Source organism: Pezoporus wallicus, unplaced genomic scaffold, assembly GCF_028554395.1.
Source record: "Pezoporus wallicus isolate ANWC-B61680 ecotype Strahan unplaced genomic scaffold, APGP_CSIRO_Pwel_v1 contig_3812, whole genome shotgun sequence".
Lineage (NCBI taxonomy): Eukaryota > Metazoa > Chordata > Aves > Psittaciformes > Psittacidae > Pezoporus > Pezoporus wallicus.
The window spans coordinates 906,056-930,614 of record NW_026639618.1 but is presented as its reverse complement, the minus strand read 5'-3'; the positions used below and the strand labels follow the sequence as shown (position 1 = coordinate 930,614).

General features: G+C 41.5%; 1 protein-coding gene across 1 annotated transcript in view; it reads right to left on the bottom strand.

Moving 5' to 3' along the window:
* Window positions 1-24,559, bottom strand: part of SNTB1 (syntrophin beta 1) — a 114,476-nt gene that overhangs the window by 39,427 nt on the left and 50,490 nt on the right. The window contains exons 2-3 of the mRNA XM_057415270.1: window positions 16,386-16,602; window positions 1,018-1,225 (exon numbers count right to left, since the gene is read on the bottom strand). Coding sequence (XP_057271253.1) covers window positions 1,018-1,225; window positions 16,386-16,602 — 425 coding nt within the window. The remainder of the gene's footprint in view (window positions 1-1,017; window positions 1,226-16,385; window positions 16,603-24,559) is intronic.

Below are 24,559 nucleotides of genomic sequence, written 5' to 3'. Positions count from 1 at the left end.
CATATTTTGCTAAAACTTAATAGTGTGTCTTCTAAAAGGACAGTAGAAAGAAATACACCACCTGTATCTGTGGCTCCCATATTTTCCTCTACAAAATCCAAGAGAAAGCTAACATGTACTGTACTTTTTTCAGGGCAATCACAGCTTTCCACACCTGTGCTGGATGCAGAGGTTGAGATGGCAGCTGGAGAGGCAAAGATGCTATGAATGGCCACTCAGGCACTATGTGGATGTGAGATATTTCTAGGCACAGTCTTGATGTTGTTACCATAGCAAATCCACACTTACCAGTTGGTACAGTGCCTAAAACAAGGCACTGAGACTACCGATTTAACACCAGATCATCTCACACTATCACCATCCCTGTGCCCTCAAGGATCAGCTTTCATCAGGTCAGTAGATCCCAAACTACTCTTGAACTGAACACCAGGTTTGCTCTGTGACATAAAATACTTTGAGACTCAAACTGTGCAAGACACAGGTTAAGAGCTGCAATTGCAAGCTCGGTCTTCTACAAAGCTCAGCTCAATGCAGGGTTACAATTAAAGAACAAGCTCCCAGGTGCAGTGGGCCACCACCTCATGCTCAACAATGCCCAGCTCCTGTGGCCAGGCACAACAGAGGTCTGGACCATGGACCAAGTAACTGGTTACTTCCCAGGCTGATAGTAGGAAGGGGGCAACTCATGTACATGAACAGGAGACATAGCAGAGGAACTCAAGGCTGTTGTCAGTTCTTGTGACTTATGTCCCATTACTGAACTTGAATGATCATGAGAGGTTTGATCCCGCAGGAAAGCCTTTGCTAACTTGCATATAGAAGCAAAGACTCTGGGATATTTTCTAATTTTTTTTAAAAGAAACACAAAAATTGGCACCTTAAGAAAAGAAAGGTTCTCTTGGAAAGCAAACCCCAGAACCTCATTTACCCTCCATTTCCAGACAAGGCTGAATTCAGGAACAAAGAGAAAGAGGGAAAGAGCGAGCTTAGAAATTAAAATAAGAATGTTTTCATTACCTTTTCTGCAAGCCAGCCTAGATGCCTAATCTCTCGACTTCCAGCAATCCCTGTTTTACCCAGCTGGTCTCTGACCTCTGCAATCACCCTGGGGATGAGCTCATTGACACTGGAGTGGATGGCATTGAACCAGGCCTGGGCTGTAGCTGAATCCTTACTCCTGAGCACCACGGTGTGCTTGGCATCAGGTGAATGAACTTCAATAAGTCTAGAAAATGGGGGGAAAAACATTACGTTCACTTAGAGACTTTAAGGCAGCTAAATTTATTACCTTGCTCAATGTTAGCAGTGAGTTAAAAAGAAAGATACTGATACCAAGACCTAGCACTAAAAACTTACCTTTACCACACCTGAATAGAGGACCATTCTAACTGAAGCCAGGTCTGCACTGGCATTACGGTAAAATCCTTCAGAAGGGGATTTGCTGATGCAACCGCACATATAACATGTCCATAGGAGTTTCAAATAAAGACAAGAGGAGCATTCACCCCTTCACATTCACCAACATGGCAATCGCCCAGAACTGCATGGGAGATGACTGTGGAGAAGCCAGGGATAAGCTGCTGCCTTCTTTAGCTAGAGTTTCTCAATGTGCTTATTTTACATATGTAGAGCTAAATGAAAACCACCCTCATCCCAAATGGAGGAGTTTTCTTAGGATTGCACTGTGGTTTCAGTGACACCAGGATGCATCAAACAGAAGACCACCACAATTGGCCACCTCCAGGATTTACAAACATCCTCAGTGCTCCATTTAGATCCTGCTAAGAATGGCAGCAAGAAAGTGCTAACTGCAAATGTATGATTGCTGTTAGCAGGCATCTTTTACAGTTTTCCAAACTCCTATGGAGAGATATTTTTTTCCCCAAAATCATGCTTACTAGACCATCCTGTGGGCTTCAACCCCACCATTGTGGTTTGAAAAGGACAATTGAACACAGTTTTCAGGAAAATGAATCCTGTCCATCATGGTTATGGGACTTGTGCCAACACCTCTGCTAATAACAACAAAAATGCTTTGAGAGGCAGCAGCAGCTATTTCAGCTCTGTTCTCAGTGAAGTTATAAGTTATTAGTGGGGCTTTGTGTGCTCTTTATAGCTTGTGGGCCACTTTAACTTGAATATTTATTAAATAACCCACAAAGAAATACTCTGGTTTATCTTTATATAGCAATTTATAAACCAAGCCCTGCTCACTGCCCATCACTCAAGCCTGTATCACACTTGTGTTTTCTCATTACACACATACAGTGACTGCCCCTGAACATTAGCCACACAAATCTGACCTGGGATCTGAGCCTAAACACGTAGTTCTGTCCTGCGTATTGATGACCAGTCTCTGGGACACACAATGACGCCTTTCTGTAGCAGAAAAGTAATTAGTTCAGTGGAATTTATTCAGGTTGAGGTTTGAACCAGTACTGTAATGCAAATATTTGTTATGCAATTACAAAATACTGCAATTTGGAGCTCAACTAACAATTAAAATGTTTTAACTAATTGGTTAAACCAGAGCAGAACCCAGAACACAGCGCAACTCAATCTGTGCAGCTCTCTGGGGCTCGGAGAGGGAGGACTGCTGCTCTCATGTTTGTCCATTCTGGGAAGGGGAGGTCTCCACGTAGACACTGCTCTAAAGATAGAAAAGGTCATGATTTTCCAAACTCAGCAGCTGAACTGCTCAGGGTTCTAAATCACTTCTGGATAGCTGAAAAAGTGGGTTGATTTTTCAGAAAGCACTGAGCCAACACAATAATGCATGTTTCCTCAGTAGAACTGCTGCAGCTCAGCACTGTCTGAAAATAAAAGCTATTTAGATGTTCCAGGATGTACTGAGGATTCAACTTCAGGTACCAAAAGAAAAATTCCTTAACAGATGACACCGGGCTGGTGAATGAGAAAACTGTGTTCATAGATAGGCATGTTCCCAATCACACACTTCTTTTCTGAACTGAGAGAAAAAGCTGTCCCTGATGGTTATGATTTGGCCATTTGCGTCCAGTGATCATTACGCTCATGTACAGCTACCACACCCAGGTCTGTCTTTCCATCAGAACCACTGCTCTTCCACTACCATAAGAACCCGAGTTCGAACTTACTCTTGTAGACAACTATCAACAAACTATACAGACCTGGATTTTCAAAGTACATTGTGGTAATCAGTAAATATTGCTAACTGCTTACAGGACACTTCTTGGCTGAAGATGCTACAAGTAAGGTCAGTGACAGCTTTCCCATTTCGCCAGCAAAAAGGTGAAAAGGTACATTACCCAGCCAAAGCAGGGTAAAAATCAGGAGCAGCACTCAAAATTTCCTGCACTCTACCTCCCATTTTAATACTTCTTTTGACAACAAAAATTATTTGGATAGCACAGCAGTACTGCGCTGATTTTGAGAAATGTTAATGCACTGTATGGATTGTGTGAAACAACGCTCTTTACCGAGCCTGTGGTTTCTATAAGGGAAGTCCCACCTTCATAATCATTGTGTATGGTGCAGTAAACAAATCGCTGAACAAGGACTATAAAGACTCATAAGAATATGCCGCTTTTTCAACTGAAAAGGAACAGCAGAAAACTTGTGTATCTTTTTAAGTTACAGTTGTAGCACGCTTTGGTTTAAAAATACATTATCTAAAGCTGAAAGAGTTTCCAAATGCAACTCGCTTCCCTCCAATTTTGAAAATGCTTAAATTCTTACTTAAGGCAAGTGGATTAATTTACAAACAAGTATTCAGCTTTCATCAAAGCGTATTACCCTTGATTGTGGCTATTGAAGTATTCGGTATTCTGTCCCTTAAAATAATGAACATCTAGACAGCTCTTAACAATTCTGTTTTAGGGGTTCTAAACTATGCACATTCTAATACATACACATTCTACTGTGATATCTATGTATGTAGTCTAGCATATATAAGCATACACACATATGGAGCCATGCTTGCAAAAATACTCTTAAAATATCATCCCTTAGTGACTTCTAATGGGGCTATTTTGGAGACTGCTTGTTAGTCATCAAAGTTTGATGGGGATGCACTATCAACTGCAGAAAGCGTACCTCGTTCCTTGAGCTGAGTGACAGGAAGATTGGAAAATATGTATTACACTTCTCAAAAGTGAGCTCAAAATGGGAATAAATGCTGCTTTGACAGCCCTGAAATTGTTTCCTTTACCCATGGCACTGGTCCAGCCCAAGGAATATGTCTGTGAACATCACTGATGTGGAAGCTGCTAGGTAGGGCACCTTTCTAATTCATACCTTAAGGATGAAAGTCTAAATCCTCAACTGCCTGAACTCTGCTGCTGGCTACTGCTGTAAGATATGGGCACTAAACTATGCTGAAGAAACCAGGCTTGCAGATTTCCACTAAAGATCCAGGACTCCTGTCTCCTCAGTCAATTGTGATGAAGATACTAAACCAAACTTAAAATCTTCCTGGAAACCCATGGGCTCTGACTGCAATCAGATGCTGAAAGTGTTTTGTACCTATAAACCCTCCCCTTTTCTTCTTTCCAGCCTACAGTGCTTTGATTCACCAATCCATTTGGATGATGCTTTATGTGTAACAGCTGACTGATGGCATTTGCATATTTTTTGAAAAGCAAAAACAATACCAATGACCTTAATAAACTCCAACACTAAAGCACTTAAATGTTTCCAGCAGTCCAGACATTGTAGCTTTGATTTGCTCCTTGGCTAAACTGACCACTGCTTACTGACTTCTGTTTAGCTGCAGTTCAGTGATAAAGTTCCCTTAATTCCCCGCTGAATTGAAATATTTAGGGCAATGCCACAGCTGTGTTTATTCTCACACTCCACCACAGTTATGTAAATACTGCATATGGAGCTGTTTCTGATAAAGCCCATACCAACCCAAAGGAATTATATGTTAGCTCTAGATGGCTGCCAAGATGCACGGCATCTCTCCAGCTTGGCAATGCATATGAATGATATCACATTTTCTCAGAGATCATTTGGCAAACCTTATAATAAAAGAGTAATTTTCCCTCTCCTTCTCAAAGAGTCCCACTGAGACGCAGTGTTTCCAGCATCCCCTTCTCCACCCGCAGAACACGGGGTGACACAAAACCCAGCACCTCCCAATGCCATAACCTTGCATGTACGAGGCCAAAACTAGCTCCCCTTGCTTCATTATCCAGAATTTTTACTTTACAGAGGATCAGAAGAAGTTGAAAGCAAATGTTTGATAGAGCATACTCATTCCACATTTGATAAGGACTCTTTCTGTAGGAGTGTTCATTATCTAAGAAATACCTTTTATCAAATCTCTTGAAAGCACTTCTCCCACCAGCATTGGCTCAGGACCAAATCAGGCACTGATTTACACTTCATACCTCCTCCTGGGTCAGATTATGCATTCAGTGACTGATTAAAGTGTGGAGTAAATCCCTTGAAGTTAATGATAAGCTGGAGCCAGAGTTATTCAAGTTCATCGCGCTACTTTGATTTTACACCAGCATAGCCAGAAACAAAACACTCTGCCACAGGCTGCAAACTTAGAAAGGGATCAAGGGCCAAACTGCTTACTCCATCTCCTCTATCATTCTTTGCACATGAAACCACAGTAAGCAATTTTGTTGATTTCTGAGTGTAGAAACACAAGAGCCTTTCCAGGATAAGGGGGGGACTTCAAGGAACACAGAGATTGTATTTGAATTGTTGCAGGTTTTGTTATAAGTAAAAAACCTGTTTAGATCCTTTTTCAATTCTACATGCAGCATCAGGAGATGCACCAGGAATAAAATGCATTAAAATTAAACAATGGAAACCTAGGGTTTAGTCTGCAAGGAAAGTATTCCAGAGAGTCTGCTAGACTTGCAATGAATGCCACAGCATACACTGAAGAAGCATCTTCATTTGATACACCTAAATGGAGGTGAAACCAATTTTACCAAGTGGTAATCAAGTGGATTTTTTCTATATGAAAGGCTCTGAGCCCCCTCGCCATCACAAGGGTACCTGCTGTCTTAACTTACAGTGGTAAAAACACTACATACTCGTTTCCTGGGAGCTGGACTAGACACGTACAAACAGAGGGTGTATTTATCACTAATCAGCTGCCACAGTTGCATTCATTTCTATTTGACACCAGCTGGGCTTTAATAAAAGGGATACCAGTGGAGTTGCACTGCATGCAAGTAAGGAAAGGATCTGATTCTGTAACGGACTTGCTCACACTGCTGTGTGCCAATGCTGAGCAATTTGCAGAGCACATCACACTCTGCCTCCTTTGCCCAGAATAACTACAAAAGTAATTTCATAGTTTTTAAATGTCTGTGGTGTTTAGCAGCAGAACTCTTTCCCCTCATTGCCCCAAAGCCCTCTTATCTTTTTCTTGCTTGAATTTTTCTTTCCTGTTCTGGTTGCAATAGTCCTGAGTATTGGTAGCGCAGGAATACACAGTCCAGCCTTCTTCACAGTGGATTCAGCGCCTAACAGTGGCAAAAGTGCTGTTTCAAGGGGCAGTACGGTCAGCTACTTGGGGAAAAAAAAAACGAAAACAGAGGCATGGTAGGAATTGATTTAACCTTTAAAAGGTGCTGCCAGAAACTTTCAGACCAGAAGACGTAGCGACTGCTGGGGTCAATACATTGACCACAAACCCACGACGCAACTCTCACAGCATGTGGGGAAGTATATTAATGCTAGGGAAAAGACCTATTGTTTTGGCAATACAAGAATATTGTTTTGGCAGCTGGAGCTGCATCTGGGCTAAGCAAAGAGCACCTAACTGTACCTGGTAACAGTGGTAAATGACCCCTTCAGATTGAGGCGAGAGTGAAGAATCTCATGCTGCTGCGTAACCAAGATCTCATGGGCTTGGAGAAGAATTAGATGTCCTCTGAGAAGGAACACCACAGTTGCTGTTGCTGGTAGGGAGTGCCGTAGTAAGACTCAGGGGAAAGAAGGGGGCATGATTCACAAGCATGGATGAAAACTAATTGGGAAATGGGACAAATGAGCAGGGCTGCTGATAGATGAGCTCTGTCTGGGGGATGAATTGTAATGGTAGAAAATCTTGCTGGAAGAGACAAACAGCAGCTCCATCTCATTTAGTAGTCTGTGTCTCAGTGTCTCATTATTTTATACACCTACTTTTTGGATTCCACAATCAAGAAATCCCAGGGATCACTGCTCAGCTGCCAAGTGAAGCAAAACAGAAGCCTGTTCAACAGCCACAATGTCAAAACCCCAAATTTCCTGTGGATCAGTTCCTGGTCTCTGAGTGCTGGGGATATAGCACTCACTAGCTGGGAGCCAACCTCCTGGAGACACTGCCAGCTTTTCAGGGATGGTGGGCATGGGTCACCTGCTGGCACTTTCACTACTGGCAGCAAACTCATCTTCCCATTGAATAGACTGAGAGACTGAAGTAAAAGTTGTATGCAAGTGATGAGAAGAAGTAACAACTTCAGTGTAACTCTCCCCAATTCCTACTACAGGAAAATCAGAATTCCCATCAGCAGCAACATATATGAAAGCTAGATGTGACCACAAGGTACTAAAAGAGCAATGTCTGTTCATACAAAATAAGCACTAAAGCCCATCCTCAGTACCTACCAACACTGAGCGGGGCATCTATGATGGCAAACCACCCCAAGGAGCATGCTGTGGCTGTGGTTTTCAATGTGCTACTACACAAGTGATTACACAGCGTGCAGCTTCAAGTACACCAGCTGAAAACCTTGCTCGTTGATTAATGGCAGGTCAGGCCATCAGAGCTGTAAGACTGAAATCCAATTTGCAGACCTGCTGATAAGCAAGGGAAAGCCCAGCACTGAGCACAGGACAACAGCCAGGCAGGAAAAAGGGTCTTGAGGCTGTCACTGGCTCCATGCCATAACACTGTTAGACTGTGGGGACAAGGAGCATGGCAGTAAACTGAAACCCCTGCATATCAGCTTGCTTTGTTTGGCAAATCTCAAGGGTGTTAAAACTGCTCTCCAACATTATTTAGTGGCAGCTTGGATGTCAGCACATACATACCTTTACAGGCAGACACACATAAAACATGATTAACTGTTTGCCCTCCTCTGTCCTGCCCTGCAGCACTCACAACTGCTCTTCCTTTCCCTTCAATCTGCCATATATTTCTTGAAGCATTTCTCTTTTCCCATCTCTTCAATGCTTTGATTTTTCTCCATTTTTTCAAAAACCTTCACTAGTTAAATCTGCTGCAGTTTTCACTTCCACCAAGTACATCACTTCACGTTGTCAGTTGGCTTCTTTGCCCATCACTTTTTCTTAATTTGTTCTTCTCTATTCCCTCCATGCATTTCTCAAGGCAGTTTCTTCTTCTTGTTCCCTCTCCCCTGATTAATTTCCAGTTCCTTTGCTTCTATTTCTCTTCCTCAGCTCAATCCTCTACAGTTGGAGCTGTTTGGAACAATCGAAATTCTCTGATTTCAAAAGTAACTGAAGCAGTGTGTGAAGAAAAACCCAAAATACAACACAAAACCCCACCAACATCTCTTCTTTTCCTCCATAAACTCATAATTTAAATATCTTCACAGAAAAGAATGACTTGGGTAAAAGGTGTTTTAATCAAAACTCCATCTGAAAGCATTCTGCCAGCTTCGCTACTGCCACCTCCCCACCACACACATCCTTCCTGGCCACCCACTCACCGTCACACATTTGATTCCTGTCAGGCCACATTCGATCCTGTTCACAGACACATGCACAGAGTTTTATTTACGCTCACATATCTGTTTGCATGCACAGACACTTTTTTCGAGTAATGTGTGCAGGAGCTCTGCCCATTCCTATTCGATTTGTGCTAGAGATGTGAAGGACACCAGAAGCTCGCCTGTCTGGCCCACAAGGATGGGGAGGGGAGAAAGTCCCATGTCATTATGTCAGGGGAAAAGATGCAACTTGTTTTAGAAGAAAATGAGATGTGACTAATCCCAGATTCACCAGGACCTGCACAGACTGAAGGTCAGTGACGACATGCTGTAACTGTCCAGTTCTACACTCGTATCTCAAACACCCTGCTGAAAACTCAGGGGTTTCCACTGTGTCCCCAAATCCTGGCACATTCCCCCAGCAATTCACATCTCAAAGGCTGCTCAGGGACTACAGCAGGTCAGTAGGACATTAGAAAGCTATTTTAACATGATTTGACAGTACGAAATTTAAGCCTGAAGTAAATAAAAGTGAATGAACATCCAAAGTTCAACCTGGTTTGCTGATGTATTTATGTAAATGAATACCCTTGAGGGTGCTCTGGAGAAAATGGCCTTTGGGTTGTTTGGGGTGGGGTTTTCTTCCAGAAGCTCAGCTAGTGATTTGACTTGAGAGACCAAAATGCTCAATTCTACCGAAGAGATAGTCCTTAGAGGTGTCTGATCTCTGGCCTTCCAGAAGCCTGAGAAGGAAGTAAGGCTGAGCTGTAAGTTCATATAACCCCAAGCAAACCTGATGACTTGTTTGGCTGGTGAGGAGTTTCACACATGATAGAAAATAACTATTCCCAATAATGAAAAATAAACCCCAAAATAAAAAAAAAAGATCATCCTTTCTCCTTCAGGCTTCAGAGCTCCAGTTCCTCCAGGGTTGGAAAACTACCCCTTATCAAGACAGATGACTACAGCTTCCAAAATGTACCAGCAATTGCAGAGCTGCACAGAAAGCAGATGATGTAGATGACAGAGGAAAATCAACTCAGCCTGAGCCAATTAATTCTAGCAGTTAATGATTGCCTTCTGTTATAAGAGAAGAAACGGAATCTTCCAGGTCTCACACATAACCCTATGTCTGAAAGCACTGATCCTGGCTACGAAGTAGGATCCCATAACCATGCAATTCTTAGAGAGGGCATATAAATTGGGCCTTCCCCAATGCCCAGCCATTCATCTATCACACTCCTTTCCCCCACATCCCAACTTCTTCCTTCTTCTATCCTCAGGGTATTGAAGGGGATGCTGCAAATGCCATTTTAGCTAAACCACCTAACTTCTGTCAGCTTGAAAGGAGAGAACAGTAGATAAATCTCAAGTGCCACCTACTTATTCATCCCTTCCAGTAAAGAGCAGATCTGGGGGCAGATAAGCAGTTACAGTACTAGAAACAAACAAGAACATGACAAGAAACATCCAACTTTACACAAAAGGAGGATTCGGATCCATAACAGTAAGATAGTTGGGAGCTAAGGTTAAAACCCACATTCACCTTGATCTTAAATTCACAACCCTTTGTAGGCAAGGATATAAAGGCCTTCACAGTGGTAGATTATCCTTCTATAACAGCCCATTCACACTGCGATAGCACAACAGGGTGATTTAAGGGTAAGAGGAGAGTCAACCAGAGTTTCACCCTGATTATAGTAATTTCTGTTCTTTTTTGGATTTCAATTACATCCTTTCAAGTTGCTTTAATGTTGGATTGTTGATTTCTTCCCTAATTTAACAGTAATCTAAACAGATAATAAACACAGCCCACCAGGGGAAAAAAAAGTAACAAAAATTCAGGATATAAATCAGGACTTTGACTCTAGCCAGCTCAGTGACTATTTCAAAGGACTTACTGATATTTGAATAGTAAAACATGTCTGTACCAATAACAATAATTAAGTACTATATGCCTTTCATCCAAGCATCTCCAGCTGTAGCTCACAACAACACTGCAAATTAAGTACAGCCTCTCCATTTCACAGGGATTTTATTTACAGCCAGAGAACCGCTCAGTAACAGCACATGGAACAAGGGACAAATTCCTTGAGGAGCTGCGGAAGGAGATATTTTTTATACCAGTAATGCACCCATTATAGTATCTTTACCTTTGACTCTATCCCCCATGCATACATAAGTCCTGTGGCTTTCTTTTGCCCACCTACAACACACGGTAACAAAAAAAAAAGACCTGTTTCCTAAACCAGAGGCCTGTCCTGCTAAATCTTCACCGTCCATTAGGAACAAAAGATTTCTACATCCCCAGGAAGCCCCACAGAACTGCTGGTGTCCACCCAGGGTTGACACAGCTCCCGCATGCTGTGACGGAAACAGTCCATCACCATAGTCTTGGGTCCCGGACTCAGCCTTTGCCCAGCCCTCCACTCCATCTGTGTGCTTCTACCAGGAGCCAGTGCCACTGGCTGAGCCCAGTGTTATCAAACTGCCTCTTAAAGAGGAAAGAGGCAAAAGAACAAGACAAATGGGACCTAAAGTCTACAAGAGCAGCCATAACTCATTTTGGGTACGATGGTCACTCTGGCAGCACCCTGCTCTCTGTCAGCCCCACAACAGGTACAGGACTAGGGAGGATCTGCTCCCTCATCAGTGGGGAAAAAAACCTGGGTGTGAAAATGCTCACCTAAACCACACTCTGTTCAAGCAGAATCCAGCCTTTTCTTTGTATACCAGTGGCTGCTTGTGCCTGGCAATATCGAAGTATGGTCCTGTTTACCCAGCAGGAAACAGTCAGGGTGGAGGCATGAGTCAGCCCACATGTTCATCAACGAGACGTCCAGACTCTTCTCCATTGCCTAATACTTGCTTCCCCACCTCCTTGGTCACTCTTAAATTGTACCAGCACGAGCTTGAAGAGGTGCAAGAGCTAAATGGCTATCACTCCTCCTTCAAACAGAACAGACTAGACTAGAATAGTTCAGTTGGAAGGGACCTACAATGATCATCTAGTCCAACTACCTGACCACTTTAGGGCTGACCAAAAGTGAAAGCATGTTATTAAGATCATTGTCCAAACGCTTCTTAAACACTCAGGTTTGGGGCATCGGCCACCTCTCTAGGAAGCCTGTTCCAGTGTCTGACCACCACTTTTGGTACAAAAATGCTTCCTAATGTCCAGTTTGAATATGTTAAGTCTTGTAGTCCTTTTGAAGAAAAATGGTTGTGCTTTGGATCAGCAGTGAACCTGGGAGTGCTGGCACATCCCAACCTACATGCATCTTTTATAGTTTTCCACTAGCACTCCAGACATCACCTTAAATAATCAATTAGCCTCACAGCTGCAAATGGGAAGCATCAGAAATGCATTCATAAAGTCAATCATTGGGCAGTGCTCTATAGTCTATATAGTCCTATGCTAGTGTCACAGATTCTTCTACTTAAAGAAGTTTGTCTCTTTATTTCATCTTCATGCTGTTCTGCTAACTTCTTATGTTTGTTATCAGCATTCACGGATCAAGTGTTTTGGCACAAGGACTAGTTTTTACTGTGTCATATGAAACCTGGCTGAAACTCAGTTCTCATTTCAAAGAAGCCTCAACTTTCTTTTCATGCCTTACTGCAACAATAATCAATACATCCAAATTCACCATAATTTGGTTTTGTATTTAATACTTTGAAATGCCATTTCAGAATTGCACAAGGCTGTATTATGCTTGCATAAATGCTTACACGTCAATTACAATTCAAAATGTTGTATTTCACTGACCCTGTTACTGCACATTACTGACATGTTATTAAATAATGAAAGAAAAAAACGTGTTAATGCAAATGCGTGGATAGGTTCAGTTTTGGAGAGCAACAGCTTTGCAGTAAATCTTGCAAATACTTCCTTCCATGAATCAATGAAAAAAGAAAATTAAAATTAATGAAAGTAATGAAGCAGCTTAAGTCTGTAGCTGCCTTTGGAGCAAACACGTCTCAGTCTGTCTTACACCTCCCTGTTGTCTTGGGAAGCTTGGGTAATTCCCAGATGCAGCTCAGTGCGTAGAGCCCAGTCTGAATTGATACCAGCCAGTCCTTCTGTCACCTTTAACACGTATCTGCGCAACTCTACCTTCCAGTCGTAATTCTCAGTCCAGCCATGAATTAGACAACAGATAAAGGAAGTTCCTTATCTATTCCTCCATGTGTCCTGGTGTGAAGTCTACAAGCTGCACCGTGCTTGCTGCAGCACTGCCACTGCATGCAGCTGGCAGCCAGCAACATATTGCTGGGAATCTGTCTTGGCTCTTTTTTCCTAGCTTTGAAACACACTAAGTGCTGGCAGGATCAGGCCCACACTTCCTGGCTTTGGCTGAATGAAATGCAAGGAGGATTTTAGGGTGATTTCAAAAGCAGATGAGGAAACATTTTTAGTCCATGCAGCATGGCCTCATTCCTCCAGAGAATGTCATGTCTCCTGTGCTGTGTCTGTAAGTACCTTTGTATTATGTCCCAAGACTTTAAAAGCACCAACAGAACAAATTTCACCTCAGAGACCTATTTTTTTTTCTATTCCTTAATATCAACATTACAAGTTGATGAAAAGCTTTTTATCCTGCAGTAAGATTTACTGCTTATTGATATTATTAGCTGAGACCACTCTCACATGCCCTTTCATTGGAAGGGGATGCTCCTCCTTTTCAGCCTGACATTAAACTTTAATGCTGCCACCAAAGACACTTATCAGTAAAATTTCAGGTAAAAAAAAAAATCAAGAAACAGAGTAAAAGGACAGATTTAAGTAGCAATTATTTTAACCTAGTTTCTTCCAGCCTGAAATGTAACAATGGCACCTGTGTCTAGAGGAGAATGACATAGATGCCACTAAGATGCTCTGCATCCTTTCTGCTGTTACCATGTTTGTACTATTAAAAAAGAAAAATCTTATACATTCATTTTGGCATTGGTTTGTATTAAAGATTTTCCTCTCGGTCTCTTACAGCTTTTTTAATCAGGTAACAGGCAAGACAATCCCCTACCTCCTTCAGAGTGAACCCACAGACAGGTTAGGTGAAATGCTGGCTCTAGAAGCACTAAACTTTGCTCCCAAACCACCACAGAGTAGACACAGAATCTCTTAACTGGGGCCACTCTTCAAGGAGAAGCAGAAATCCTGTGCAGGGCTACCAGCTCTAGTGGGAAAACCATATACATAGCTTCCTTCAAGACCATTAAACCTACATTTCACTCCATCTTTCTAACAAGTGGAGACGATTCAGTGCCAAAAAGTAGGTATTTCCTTCTGGGTCCTTTAGCACAGATATCTTCTCATGCTGAACACCAAACCAGTTCAGCCTGGTCCCACAACCCTGCTATGACATGATCTCCAGCCTGCACTGGAGTAATATCTGTGATGGAAAACTCATGTTTTCTATGCCCACGCTTGGACTTAGAGGAAAACTAGCTCAGCTATAGTCCTGAGGAGTCCTTTTATGGACAGCACAGGCTTTGGCAGCCTGTCAGCAGGGCTCTTCAAAGCCATCCAGCAAAGTGACACCATCAGTTCTAAGATCTATGTGCGTCAGGTCACTGGGTTATAAAACAGAAGTGCCATAAGCATGTAAGGACATGGTTTGGGCTCTGCTGTGAATGAAGATCAAACTATTTTTGTGGAATCAGATTACTATCTTGGGATAATATATTGGGTTTCCATGGCAAGGTTTTGGCAGCGAGGGGGTACAGGGGTGTTTTCTTTGACAGGCTGCTAGAAGCGCTCCCCATGTCTGACAGAACCAATTCCACACAGCTCAAAGACGGACCCACCACTGGCCAAGGCTGAGCTCAGCAGCAATAGTGGTAAAATCTCTGGGATAATGTATTTTAGAAGGGGAAAAGTTGCTGCAAAGGAACAACTGCAGCCAGAGAGAGGAGTGAGAATGTCAGAGGAGCAGCTCTGCAGACACCCAACATCCAGCCACGGTCAACGCACCACTGAGACATTCCAGTGCAAATGGGTGGCTGCATTGTTATAGCATTTCCACTAAGAAGTATCAGATCCAGTACTCAGAATTGTTAAGAAAACCTGAAATAGGTAAAGATGCAAATCGATGGGATGCTGCTATTACACTGCAGCTAGCACAAAGGGGAGGTACTGTGTGTTCAGATGGAAAAATCTGCCTTAGACTGTACTCTGCACGGTTTTGGACTGCAGTGAAAATCAGGAGTCACTCTTTCCACAGGACGTGACAGCAACAAAAATTAAAACCATGACAACAAGCAGTATGACTCTCTCACATGTTACTTCCTAGTTACACCTAAGAACACACATATTTGTAGCGCGCCTTGAAAAAGTCAGCTCTGTTGCAGATGTACCATGAGAAATGAGTGTGTCCTGAATCAGTCCTCTTGGCCTTCAAACAAAGCTGAGGACCAGGACAGTGACAGAAGCTGAGAATTACAATATAGTTCAAAAAAAGCGGGGAAAAATGCTAAAAGAATGAAGCCAACGTGTGTAAAGCATCGTTACACAGTGCTGATTCAAACAATGCGACCTGCATGGGTATTTTTATAATATGCTCTAAGGCAGAGAGAACTCCAAATTCTCACGCTAGTGGTACAGCTGGCAAACCTCAACATCTCAAGCTATACATACATATATATATAAACACATATATATATATATTTCATGTATATATGAAAAAAAGAGTGACCTCTATCAATAACCACTTTGATTTAAACTTGAGAAAGACTGCTTGGGTAATTGCTCTTTTAAAATTGCACTTATGATTGTGGCCGGTTATCACTGACTCTGGTGGTAACCACTTGGTCAGATGAAAGGCAGAAGCAAAGTAAAGCAATACTAAACAATAAAGCAAGGGGGCAGGGTGGGGAGAACTTAAAGTCAGACAAATATAAAAAAAAAAAGAAAGAAAATGACACAGATACTGATATAGTTTCTGAATTACGTGCAGGAGATTACAGGGGAACCCCAAACCCCATTTTGCTCTCTCCTTTTTCCCTTTATCCTTCTGTAAGTGCTGAGAATCAAAGGCATTACACCCAGCTTCTGAGCAAGCCAACACACTGTAGGAAAACAAAAAAGCCATTATTTGGATGGAAGAATCAAGTCTGTGTTATTGACTTGACTGGTCCCTTTATATCAGCAGCTGGGAGAGCAGGGATCAGAGAGTCTGCTGGTGTGGTGCAGCTGTTCCACATATGTTATAAATAAGAGCTGGTAAGAGCTCATCCTATTTTTAGCATTATAAAAAAATCCAAACCAAGAATTCACAGAAATTCCCCATTACTGTCTTGTAAGTGGAACTTTTCTCCTATTCTTGACTTACATGCCCAGAACTGAATGGACAAAACAGGCCATTCTTAAAATAATAATCATTGAAAAAGGAAAGAAAATGTAATTTAGCGCAATTAGATTAAGCCAGCCCCAAGGATGGAACCAATTACTGCGTACAGCGTCTCTTACTTCAAAAGCAGACACTTTATCAGGATGGAAACGAACCCCTGAGATTCTATTTCTAATAGAAATGTTGGATTACTGCACTGAAAGGTTTCTCTAATACAATGCAAAAGCTGAACCCAGCACCATGTGGCTCAGACACCACCACCCACCCTCACTGGGTTGCTGTGTGTGTCCAGAGCCCATTGCCAGCTCCTGTTTACCCACCCCAATGCTGAAAAGGCCAAATCCCAGCCCCAGGCAAATCCCCTGCTTACCTGTTTTCAGGGTCTGACACTGCCATGTTGCGCGTCACATAGCACATCTTGAGCGGTATCGTCTTCTTGTCTCTGTGGATGGAGAGCGAAAGCTGCGACAGTGGGTCAGCAGAGGCACAACCCAGGCGGGGAGACTCAGGAGGAGGTGTCTCCCATCCAATTTCTGAAACAGGGGAGCCTTTCTTCACATAGGGGGTCGCTTCTCTCATGTATTTCACTGTGGAAAAGGAAAACAGAAAGGAAAGCAATAAATAAATGGATATTCAGTAGTTGCATCACAAGTGAGTTCTTTGAACTGGTATCAACCCTCAGTGCCATTTATTATTTCGACTTGTCCAGCATCAGAGCATTGGAAGCTGTGCAAATAGAGAAGAGGGAGATCTGACTGCTGACAATCTCAGTATGGTGCAAGGAGTAAAACAAGGGAAAAGAACAAGAATAGGTAATATAAGACGTATAGCTAGTATAAGGCCAGGAGAGCCATCCAATCACTACTTCACAGGCTGTTAAGTCCTCATGCATCCATTCCTGTGCACAGAAGCCATGACCTCATAGCTGAGGTACTGGGAAGTTTTTAAGAAAGACATTCAAACAAGTGGCAGTGAATCTATTATTCCGCTATCTAAAATGTTCCAGTGATACTCCCAGTGCTGCAAATTCACATCTCACTTCTGGTTCACGCTTGTCATTGTCATGCCACTGATCTCAACAGCTATTCTGCTTGCTGAGAAGCAGTTTTAGCTGATCTACTTTTATCTATATATGGAATAAACAAGAACCAGTTCACCTCTTAGCCTTCTCTTGGGGAAAATAAATTGAGTCTGAGCCCTTTGTGAGAGTGGAGGTGTCAGATTAGATCTCTTCTCAGCCTCTTCCAATGTTTTTTTCCAGTGTGTATAGGGAAAGTGAATGTAGGATTCCCAAATGATTTTTAATGTATTCAAAAATACCTCTTTCACACTCATACTTTATATTCCTCTCTTTATGCAAGCAAATATTACAGCATTTTCCCTTTTTTTTCAGTATTATTTCAGCACTTCAAGATCAATTCTGCTTTTGCTTTTCATGTGTTTGGCAAATCTGCCAGCCTTCACGAACCTGACAGAGTTTAGCTCTCCAATGTACATCCCTGTGGCTGCTTAACTGGCTGTTGCCCCTCGATGGTACCCATGACTTAAACAGTGACAACGTGAATTGAAAAGGGCAGGAGCACCATGAGCTTAAGGAGTTATGAAAATGCCGTGAGAGAAGATTTCAAGGAAACCATTCAGATCATCATGTGAGCTTGCCTGAAGAAACTGGGAATGACGGAGTAACAAAAAGATGGGTAAATTATAAAAGGGCACTGTGGTGAAGGAGGTTAAATTAGGGAAAGCAGACTGATGTTTTTAAGTTCAAAGTGAAAGCAAGGGAAGTATTCAGAGGAGTGGAGAAGAACACTGTGCTTCTGTCAAAGCCACAGATAAGGTATTTTCAGCAGCAGTATTTTAAAGGCACTTCATAATAGCTTTACCAAGAGCAGTATCTGTGCAAAACTAGAGTCCAGGCTCTGTGAGCAGACATTGCCATCTTTTCTCTAAAACTCTTCAGTTCAATTCTTGCCATTTCTTCTTTTGTAAAAAAAAAAAAAAAAAAAAAATCTATTAACTTCCATTATAAGGACTTTAGGTATTTTACAGGATATTCCTCTGTGAGGAGAGCCATTTGTGATTTATCAGAAATGCTGTCCTCCCAACTATGCTGGTTTGATTTCTTTGCCCCATACTATTCTGAGCAATTTTTGCAATTAACTTCTCCTGCTAAGGGAAGAGCCAGCATAGGATTCTTCCATGCTTCCAGAAACTATTTAAGACAAAAGTGGTTGAGATTGATTTTTTTATCTTTTTTTAGACACCTACCTGGAGCCCATTATCTAAAAACCTCTGTCACCTAACTCTCAAAACCAGTGCTCATCCTTGAGTACTCCATAAATTAGCTGACTTTCAAAGATGCTGAAAATAAGCCCCTTTAGCCAATGTCACACGGGTATTGGCTTTAGCAGCCAGCATCTCAGTTTGGATGTCAGCATCTCAGTTTGGATGTACTGGGAAACGGGGAGACTGAACACATACAGATGTAACAAATCTATTCCTGTTTACACTGAATGAATATGACTTTGTCGATAACTTAGATGGAAGGAACAGCTGAAGCGGTAAAAACCCATGTTTGACTCCAAACAAAAATTTGTTCCCTTTAAATTTAGCGATTATGGATTAATCTGTTGAAAAAAAGTAATCCAGTCAGCTTTTGAACTCCATTACAGTGACATGGCAGCAGATGTGAGGCTAAATAAAGGTCCAGGTTTCAATAGTGTAGCTATTTCATTTGTGCTATTTTCATCCTTTTTCAGCTGCAGCTATATGCACTCGACCTGAGCATCTTTTTAATTAAGGAAAGGAGAGAGGGGCAGGGGGAGGAAGGAAGTTGAAGTGAAAAACTTGGCTCTAAACCTAAGCAGGAACACAAAATGTGAATTTAATTCCCCAGAGACAGGGACAGAAGAAAAGAACCGTTCCTTCCATGTGCCAAGAAGCCAAGTTTCCATGTGAGGCACCAGTGAATTTGTGTCAGGCAGCTGTACCGTTTCACAGGAACTCCTGTGAAAGAGGAAGCAGGAGCAGGAGAGGAGAGCAGAAACACAACCCTCTTTCCACAAACTGAGTCTCAAACACAGCAAAAGCCAAGAAAATCACCTTGAGGAAAAATGAACTATGAAAACTCCTGCCAACTACTGAACTCCCAGACATCCAGTTTCTACAAACTCTCAACAGGAGATGTTTTCTCAGCCCCAGAGACTTGTATGACCCATTAATGTACTGGTAAACTGCTGAACACCATCCTCCTACAAAATTCTATAAAATAATTACAAAATAAAGTGAATATAGGTTTTCTGTCAAAAAACACATTGATTTTAGTAGTTTCTAATTACTTCCTGCTTCTGTCTAAATAAAAGTACAGCTCTGTATATTCATTCCTGAATTCTGCTGGGTCTTACAGCCCAGACTTTCTGGCTCTTGCATATCCAAATGTGTTTCATATTTTAAAAGTCATCAGATGGATACATAAATGGAATATGGGAGTGGCAGAACTGATCCATTTATACAATTTTTTGTATTATTTAAATTTTCAGAGCCACTGTTTTCCATTTGCTCCATCAATATCCATAATTACATGTCCATAACCAAAGTCCAGTCTATAAATTTAGCTACAATAAGGCACATGGTGTCCAGATGATTCATAAGTTTTATCAGCCATTATTTCCTGTTTACCTCTAAACTCTGGATGCAAATACTGCAGAATGCAAATACTCTGGCTGATACCGATGCACCAGTAACCCTACTACACACACAGCAATTTATGGCGACCCCATACGTGTCTGCATTTTGCAGCCTGTCCATAACCAGTTCTTAACCCACATAGAAAAACCAAGTTGATACCAATACATGTTATAGGCGTATTCCTACTCCACACTGCACAATCCCAGAATCTTGCAGAAAAGTTAAAGTATAAATGAAGTTATACAGATCACTTTCATCATCGAATTTTAAAAACAGAAAAAACATGATACCGATTATTGGATGTTAAAGTAATAATGTGGATAATATTCTGTTTTCAGACCATTACACAATCTAGCAAGAGCTAGATTTCCCTTTGGATGCAGTAGCACAAATCCAGGTACCACCTGAAAAAGGAAGCTGCTATGCAGAACACTGTTTTTATATATTGCCAATGAAACTACCTAATGGGTTAAACCCCCAGAACAGCTAATAAAATTAAATAAGGCATGCCATTGTATAGCAACTCTGAATTACGTATAACTATTCTATAGGCATGCATGCATATATATGCCTTCAGAACAGATACATGTCTAATATATATACAAACATTAAATATATATCTTATCAAAATGCTACAATTCCTTAAGCCCACCAGAATGTACTCTGCAAACACAGAAACTAACATGCAGGGATTGAGAAAAAAAATCTAATGGTTTCATTATTATAACTCAATTTACTGATAGACTATAATTTCAGGCAAGCATTGCCTAAACTCCTCCATTTGATGCTATAGCTCAACCTCAGAGACCCTTCTATTCAGTACTAATTAATGATCCATACCCTTTTGGTGCACACTAATAAGAAACTGTGGTCAAGTAATTAAAATTCCAATCTCCGGAGCACCCCTCCCCACAAAATGAAGAGGAAGGGAAGTGGCAATCAAATTAAATAATCCACTGATACACATTGAAATCCTTTGCATTTATATTTTGATCTGCAAGACAGCTTCCAAAAAAGCACTTCATTTATTCGCACTTCTGCCAAATCCCAAGTATCCACAATTAATCTTTTGTTACATTCACAATTGACTTTTCTGAGGGGAAGAAGCAGGCTTTTAATGAGAGAAATACTACAGACCAATGTGGTTAGGTTCTTGGCCAGACTCAGTGCTGAGGAACTAGGACTCTTCTGACACATTCAAACTGTTTCCTAGGAGGGAAGACAAAAGACCACTGAAGAGAAGCCAGCACTCCCGAGAAAAGCTCTTTCGTACTACAGGAATGAGGACAGGATATGTAGGTTTACAATATGAAAGCAAAAGGAACAACATACCCAAATCTGCTGTTTGAAGAATGACGATCAAGGAATTTCCCTTTGCAGGGGAAAAGAACAGAGTCTCCTCTTTATGCATTTGTTCTCTCCTAAGTAAGTACGCAAAGACAACTACCAAAGATAAACAGAAAACATCACCCAGAAACCGCTTGAGGCTATTTTCAAGCAATATGATAATGTTACTGCTACCTAAAGCTAAGTTTTCTAAAGTTCCCATAAATTCACCTTCATCTGGTCTAGTTTCTTCCAGGGTAAAAGATGGCCCAGAGATGAGAAGCTAGGCAAGCCCTCCACCATATTTAAGATGTTTTAAGACTGCATGTAGAAATCAACCTCTGGAGTCACTCAAGCCCACAAGTTGAACATAATGAGATCAACTGCTCTTATCAGCTTACTCAGTACGAAGGGGCTGTTTGACTCCTCTGTGCTGAAGTGAGCACACCAAAACATCTGCAAGAGTATTGCAGGCAGCATGGCATACAAAACTTTTCATACAAAAATGATGCTTGGTTAGTTTGAAAAGAGCTGCCAATGCAGAACTAGAGGAGGTCCAACCTGCAGGAATGCAGCTCCCAGCTGGAAAGGAGGTAATCAGTGAAGACGAACACTTCTGAGGTTGTAGATAGCACCACTACAAGTCCAAGTTAATAACACAGAGCCATGTAACAGCTGCTGAAGTGATACTGTCCCAAGAATAAAAAAAGGGGATGATAGCAAAACCTAGATGTAATCACTGTGGGTATATGGCCTTCAGAAGGGAAAAATCAGCCAAGCAAGTCAATCACTCAGCATGACTGTGGTGTTTTGCTTGATGAAACACTAAAACCACAGAATTTGCAGTCTACAGAATTTGCAGTCTAGCAGTTTCGGTAAGGCACAAATTAAAATCCCCCACATGGTATCAAAGCTACTTGTAACCGAAAGGAGAAGTCTCGCTACAGGTTTTACAAACTGTGGCCACGCAATGACAACATAAATGCAGAGTATTTTACACTATTGTCAATGGAACGGAGATTAACAGAGCTGGAGAAAGGTCCAGTGTATTAAAACTAATTCAGTATCATGATACCAGAATTTCCCTGCTAGGATTTAAGTTAAGAGATCAAATTTCCATTAAATGTGAGCAAACCTACAGTGAAGAAATCTATAAAAATGAGAAGAGAATTTGTCCAGCTGCTTGTGCCATCATCAAAACTAAGACCAAATACTTATAGAAAAGAGTTTATTAAGCAGATCATCTAAGAAAATGTGTCGCATAACCCTCTTTCATTGGCTTTAATACGGGCATAAAGCAAAAACCAGTCAACGATCCTGCTTGAGAGTGTTTCCACTCCATTTCCTACAGAAACATCTGTTACTACACTTAGACAGGTAACATCCATTAACATCATCTGCTTTCCCGCTGTGCTGAAAGGGATTTGAAATAGTAAACCTCTTGATCTGGCAAGAGAATCAGATTTCCACCTCTGGGAGATGATACAAATGTAGTCAAAATACACACCTTGCGAGAATACAAGCCTCTTTATGCTTTGTCCATTTCTCATAATGTAGTGAGATTAAGCTGAATTTACCATTTTCTGCTGATTTAAAGTTAATTCAGCTGAATTCAGTGTATGTTGTTCAGCCCTTAGAGAGACAGGCTCGGATTCAAATTGCAATGCCGTGCTTTAAAAATCCTTTTTAAAATACATTCAGTGTATTCAATTCACTTATTACATTTTTTCATATGGAAGACATGAATGAATGTTTTGAAAGAGTAACTTCAGAAAGATCCAGAAGACAAACACACCTTTAAGATGAAGATTACTGAAAGGGAGGGCATTAGCAATTGGTACCAAAAGGCTGCCGGTAAGCAGCCAGGCTTCAAGTTCAAGCTTTCAGTGGGCTACAGACAGGTTGGGTATCATCATCACACACTTGCACCGAAAAAGTGAAGGCAGTCCTTGTTCATAGCAGCTTGCAATCAGCAATTCTGCATGGTTAAGAGAATTTCTTCATCAATGATGTAAGAAGACTTGAGGTCCAGACAGTAGACCAAGGGACCAGCACATCCAGACCTCCATCAAATAGAAGAAAATGGGAGAAAACAGGGTTCTCTTGGGAAGCCATGCAAGAATGCAGTCTGTGAAACCTCATGAGTTTGATAATCCAAATACAGCACAGGGACCAGCCACACTGTGTTATCCACAGCGGGTCTCAAAAAACGTAAACACCACCAAAGGCATCTCAGAAGTTAAGAAACTGTAGGAGGAAACTCAGTGGTGTGTCTTGGCAGGAGGCATGGGCAGCCCCTGTGGTTGCCTTCTTCCAGTCTGCACCCTGGGACACCCCTTTTCCACTCTGATTTTCACTGGATATTACGTTCCTGGGCCATTCATACTTCCGTATAACACCAACAATTCTTCAGAGAGTTACTTTTCTTGTTCCCTTTCCTGAGATGGCCTATGTCTATGTCAGTCTATGATGCAGGCTGATTGAGCCACTGATATTCCCCTTCAGTAAACATTTGTTTGACCCTTTCTGAGTTTCTTCATTGCAAATGTTTCTAGGGTATGAAGGCTTAAAATGTCATGTAGCATATCAAATTTGTCAACTGCAAAACCTAGTAAGTATTTATCCATGTTTATTCCTCCACAAAGCCACGGTTTTTTACTCCATATAGAGCAAGGATGAGCAAAGCACACAACTTAGACTCCTCTGGTCTATATTAGCCTGAAAGCTTCCCTTGCAGACAACATTTTCCACCCGCTTTTCCCTGATGTCACCAAGAACACGTCACTGCCACCTACCCCTTTTAAGCTCCTTTGTAAGTTACATCACGGGGTTCTAATAATGAAGTCCATATTTGAGGCTAGGAAGCAGGACTAATTTCAATGTCAGGGTGAGATTTTTGTTTCTGTTAGAAATAAATTAACAGAAACTAAGCAGACACAAAATTGTTTGACACAGAATCACAATGAAGCCTAACGCTTCAAAGGTCCAAATATGTGACACTTTCTAGCACTTGAGCTGATGGAGTGATCAAAAGCAGTCACAGGTTGTCAGTAATCTGGTAGAGAAGAATTTCAAACCAGTAAATTAATAATAAACTAAATGCAGACTTTACAGTTGACGCTGCTCAATACTTTCTGTTATAATTTCCATTACTCAGATCTACTACACAGAATTTGTTACAGTTTCCTTCAAGTGATTTAGTTCATTTTAAATTTCGAAGTTTCTGTTTCAATAAATCAGATATATTCAGTTCTGGTTTGTGATATGTCGGTAACGATAAATGCGTGAATTCTAGTGGAAAGGTCCCATAAGCTATTCACCAGCCTTCCAAAAACTACATACTCCCCCCAAATATATGCAGACAGATTTTACCTTGTAAATCTTCTGTAGACTCCAGAAATACAATGTTTGGTTAAAAAGGAAATGCTTACAGCTTGACCTAGAAGGAGACACTGATGCTATCTTGAAGAGTATGTACTCAAAGACTACTCACTGGAGAACAGGGAGCAGCTGCATTGAACAAACGTCCCT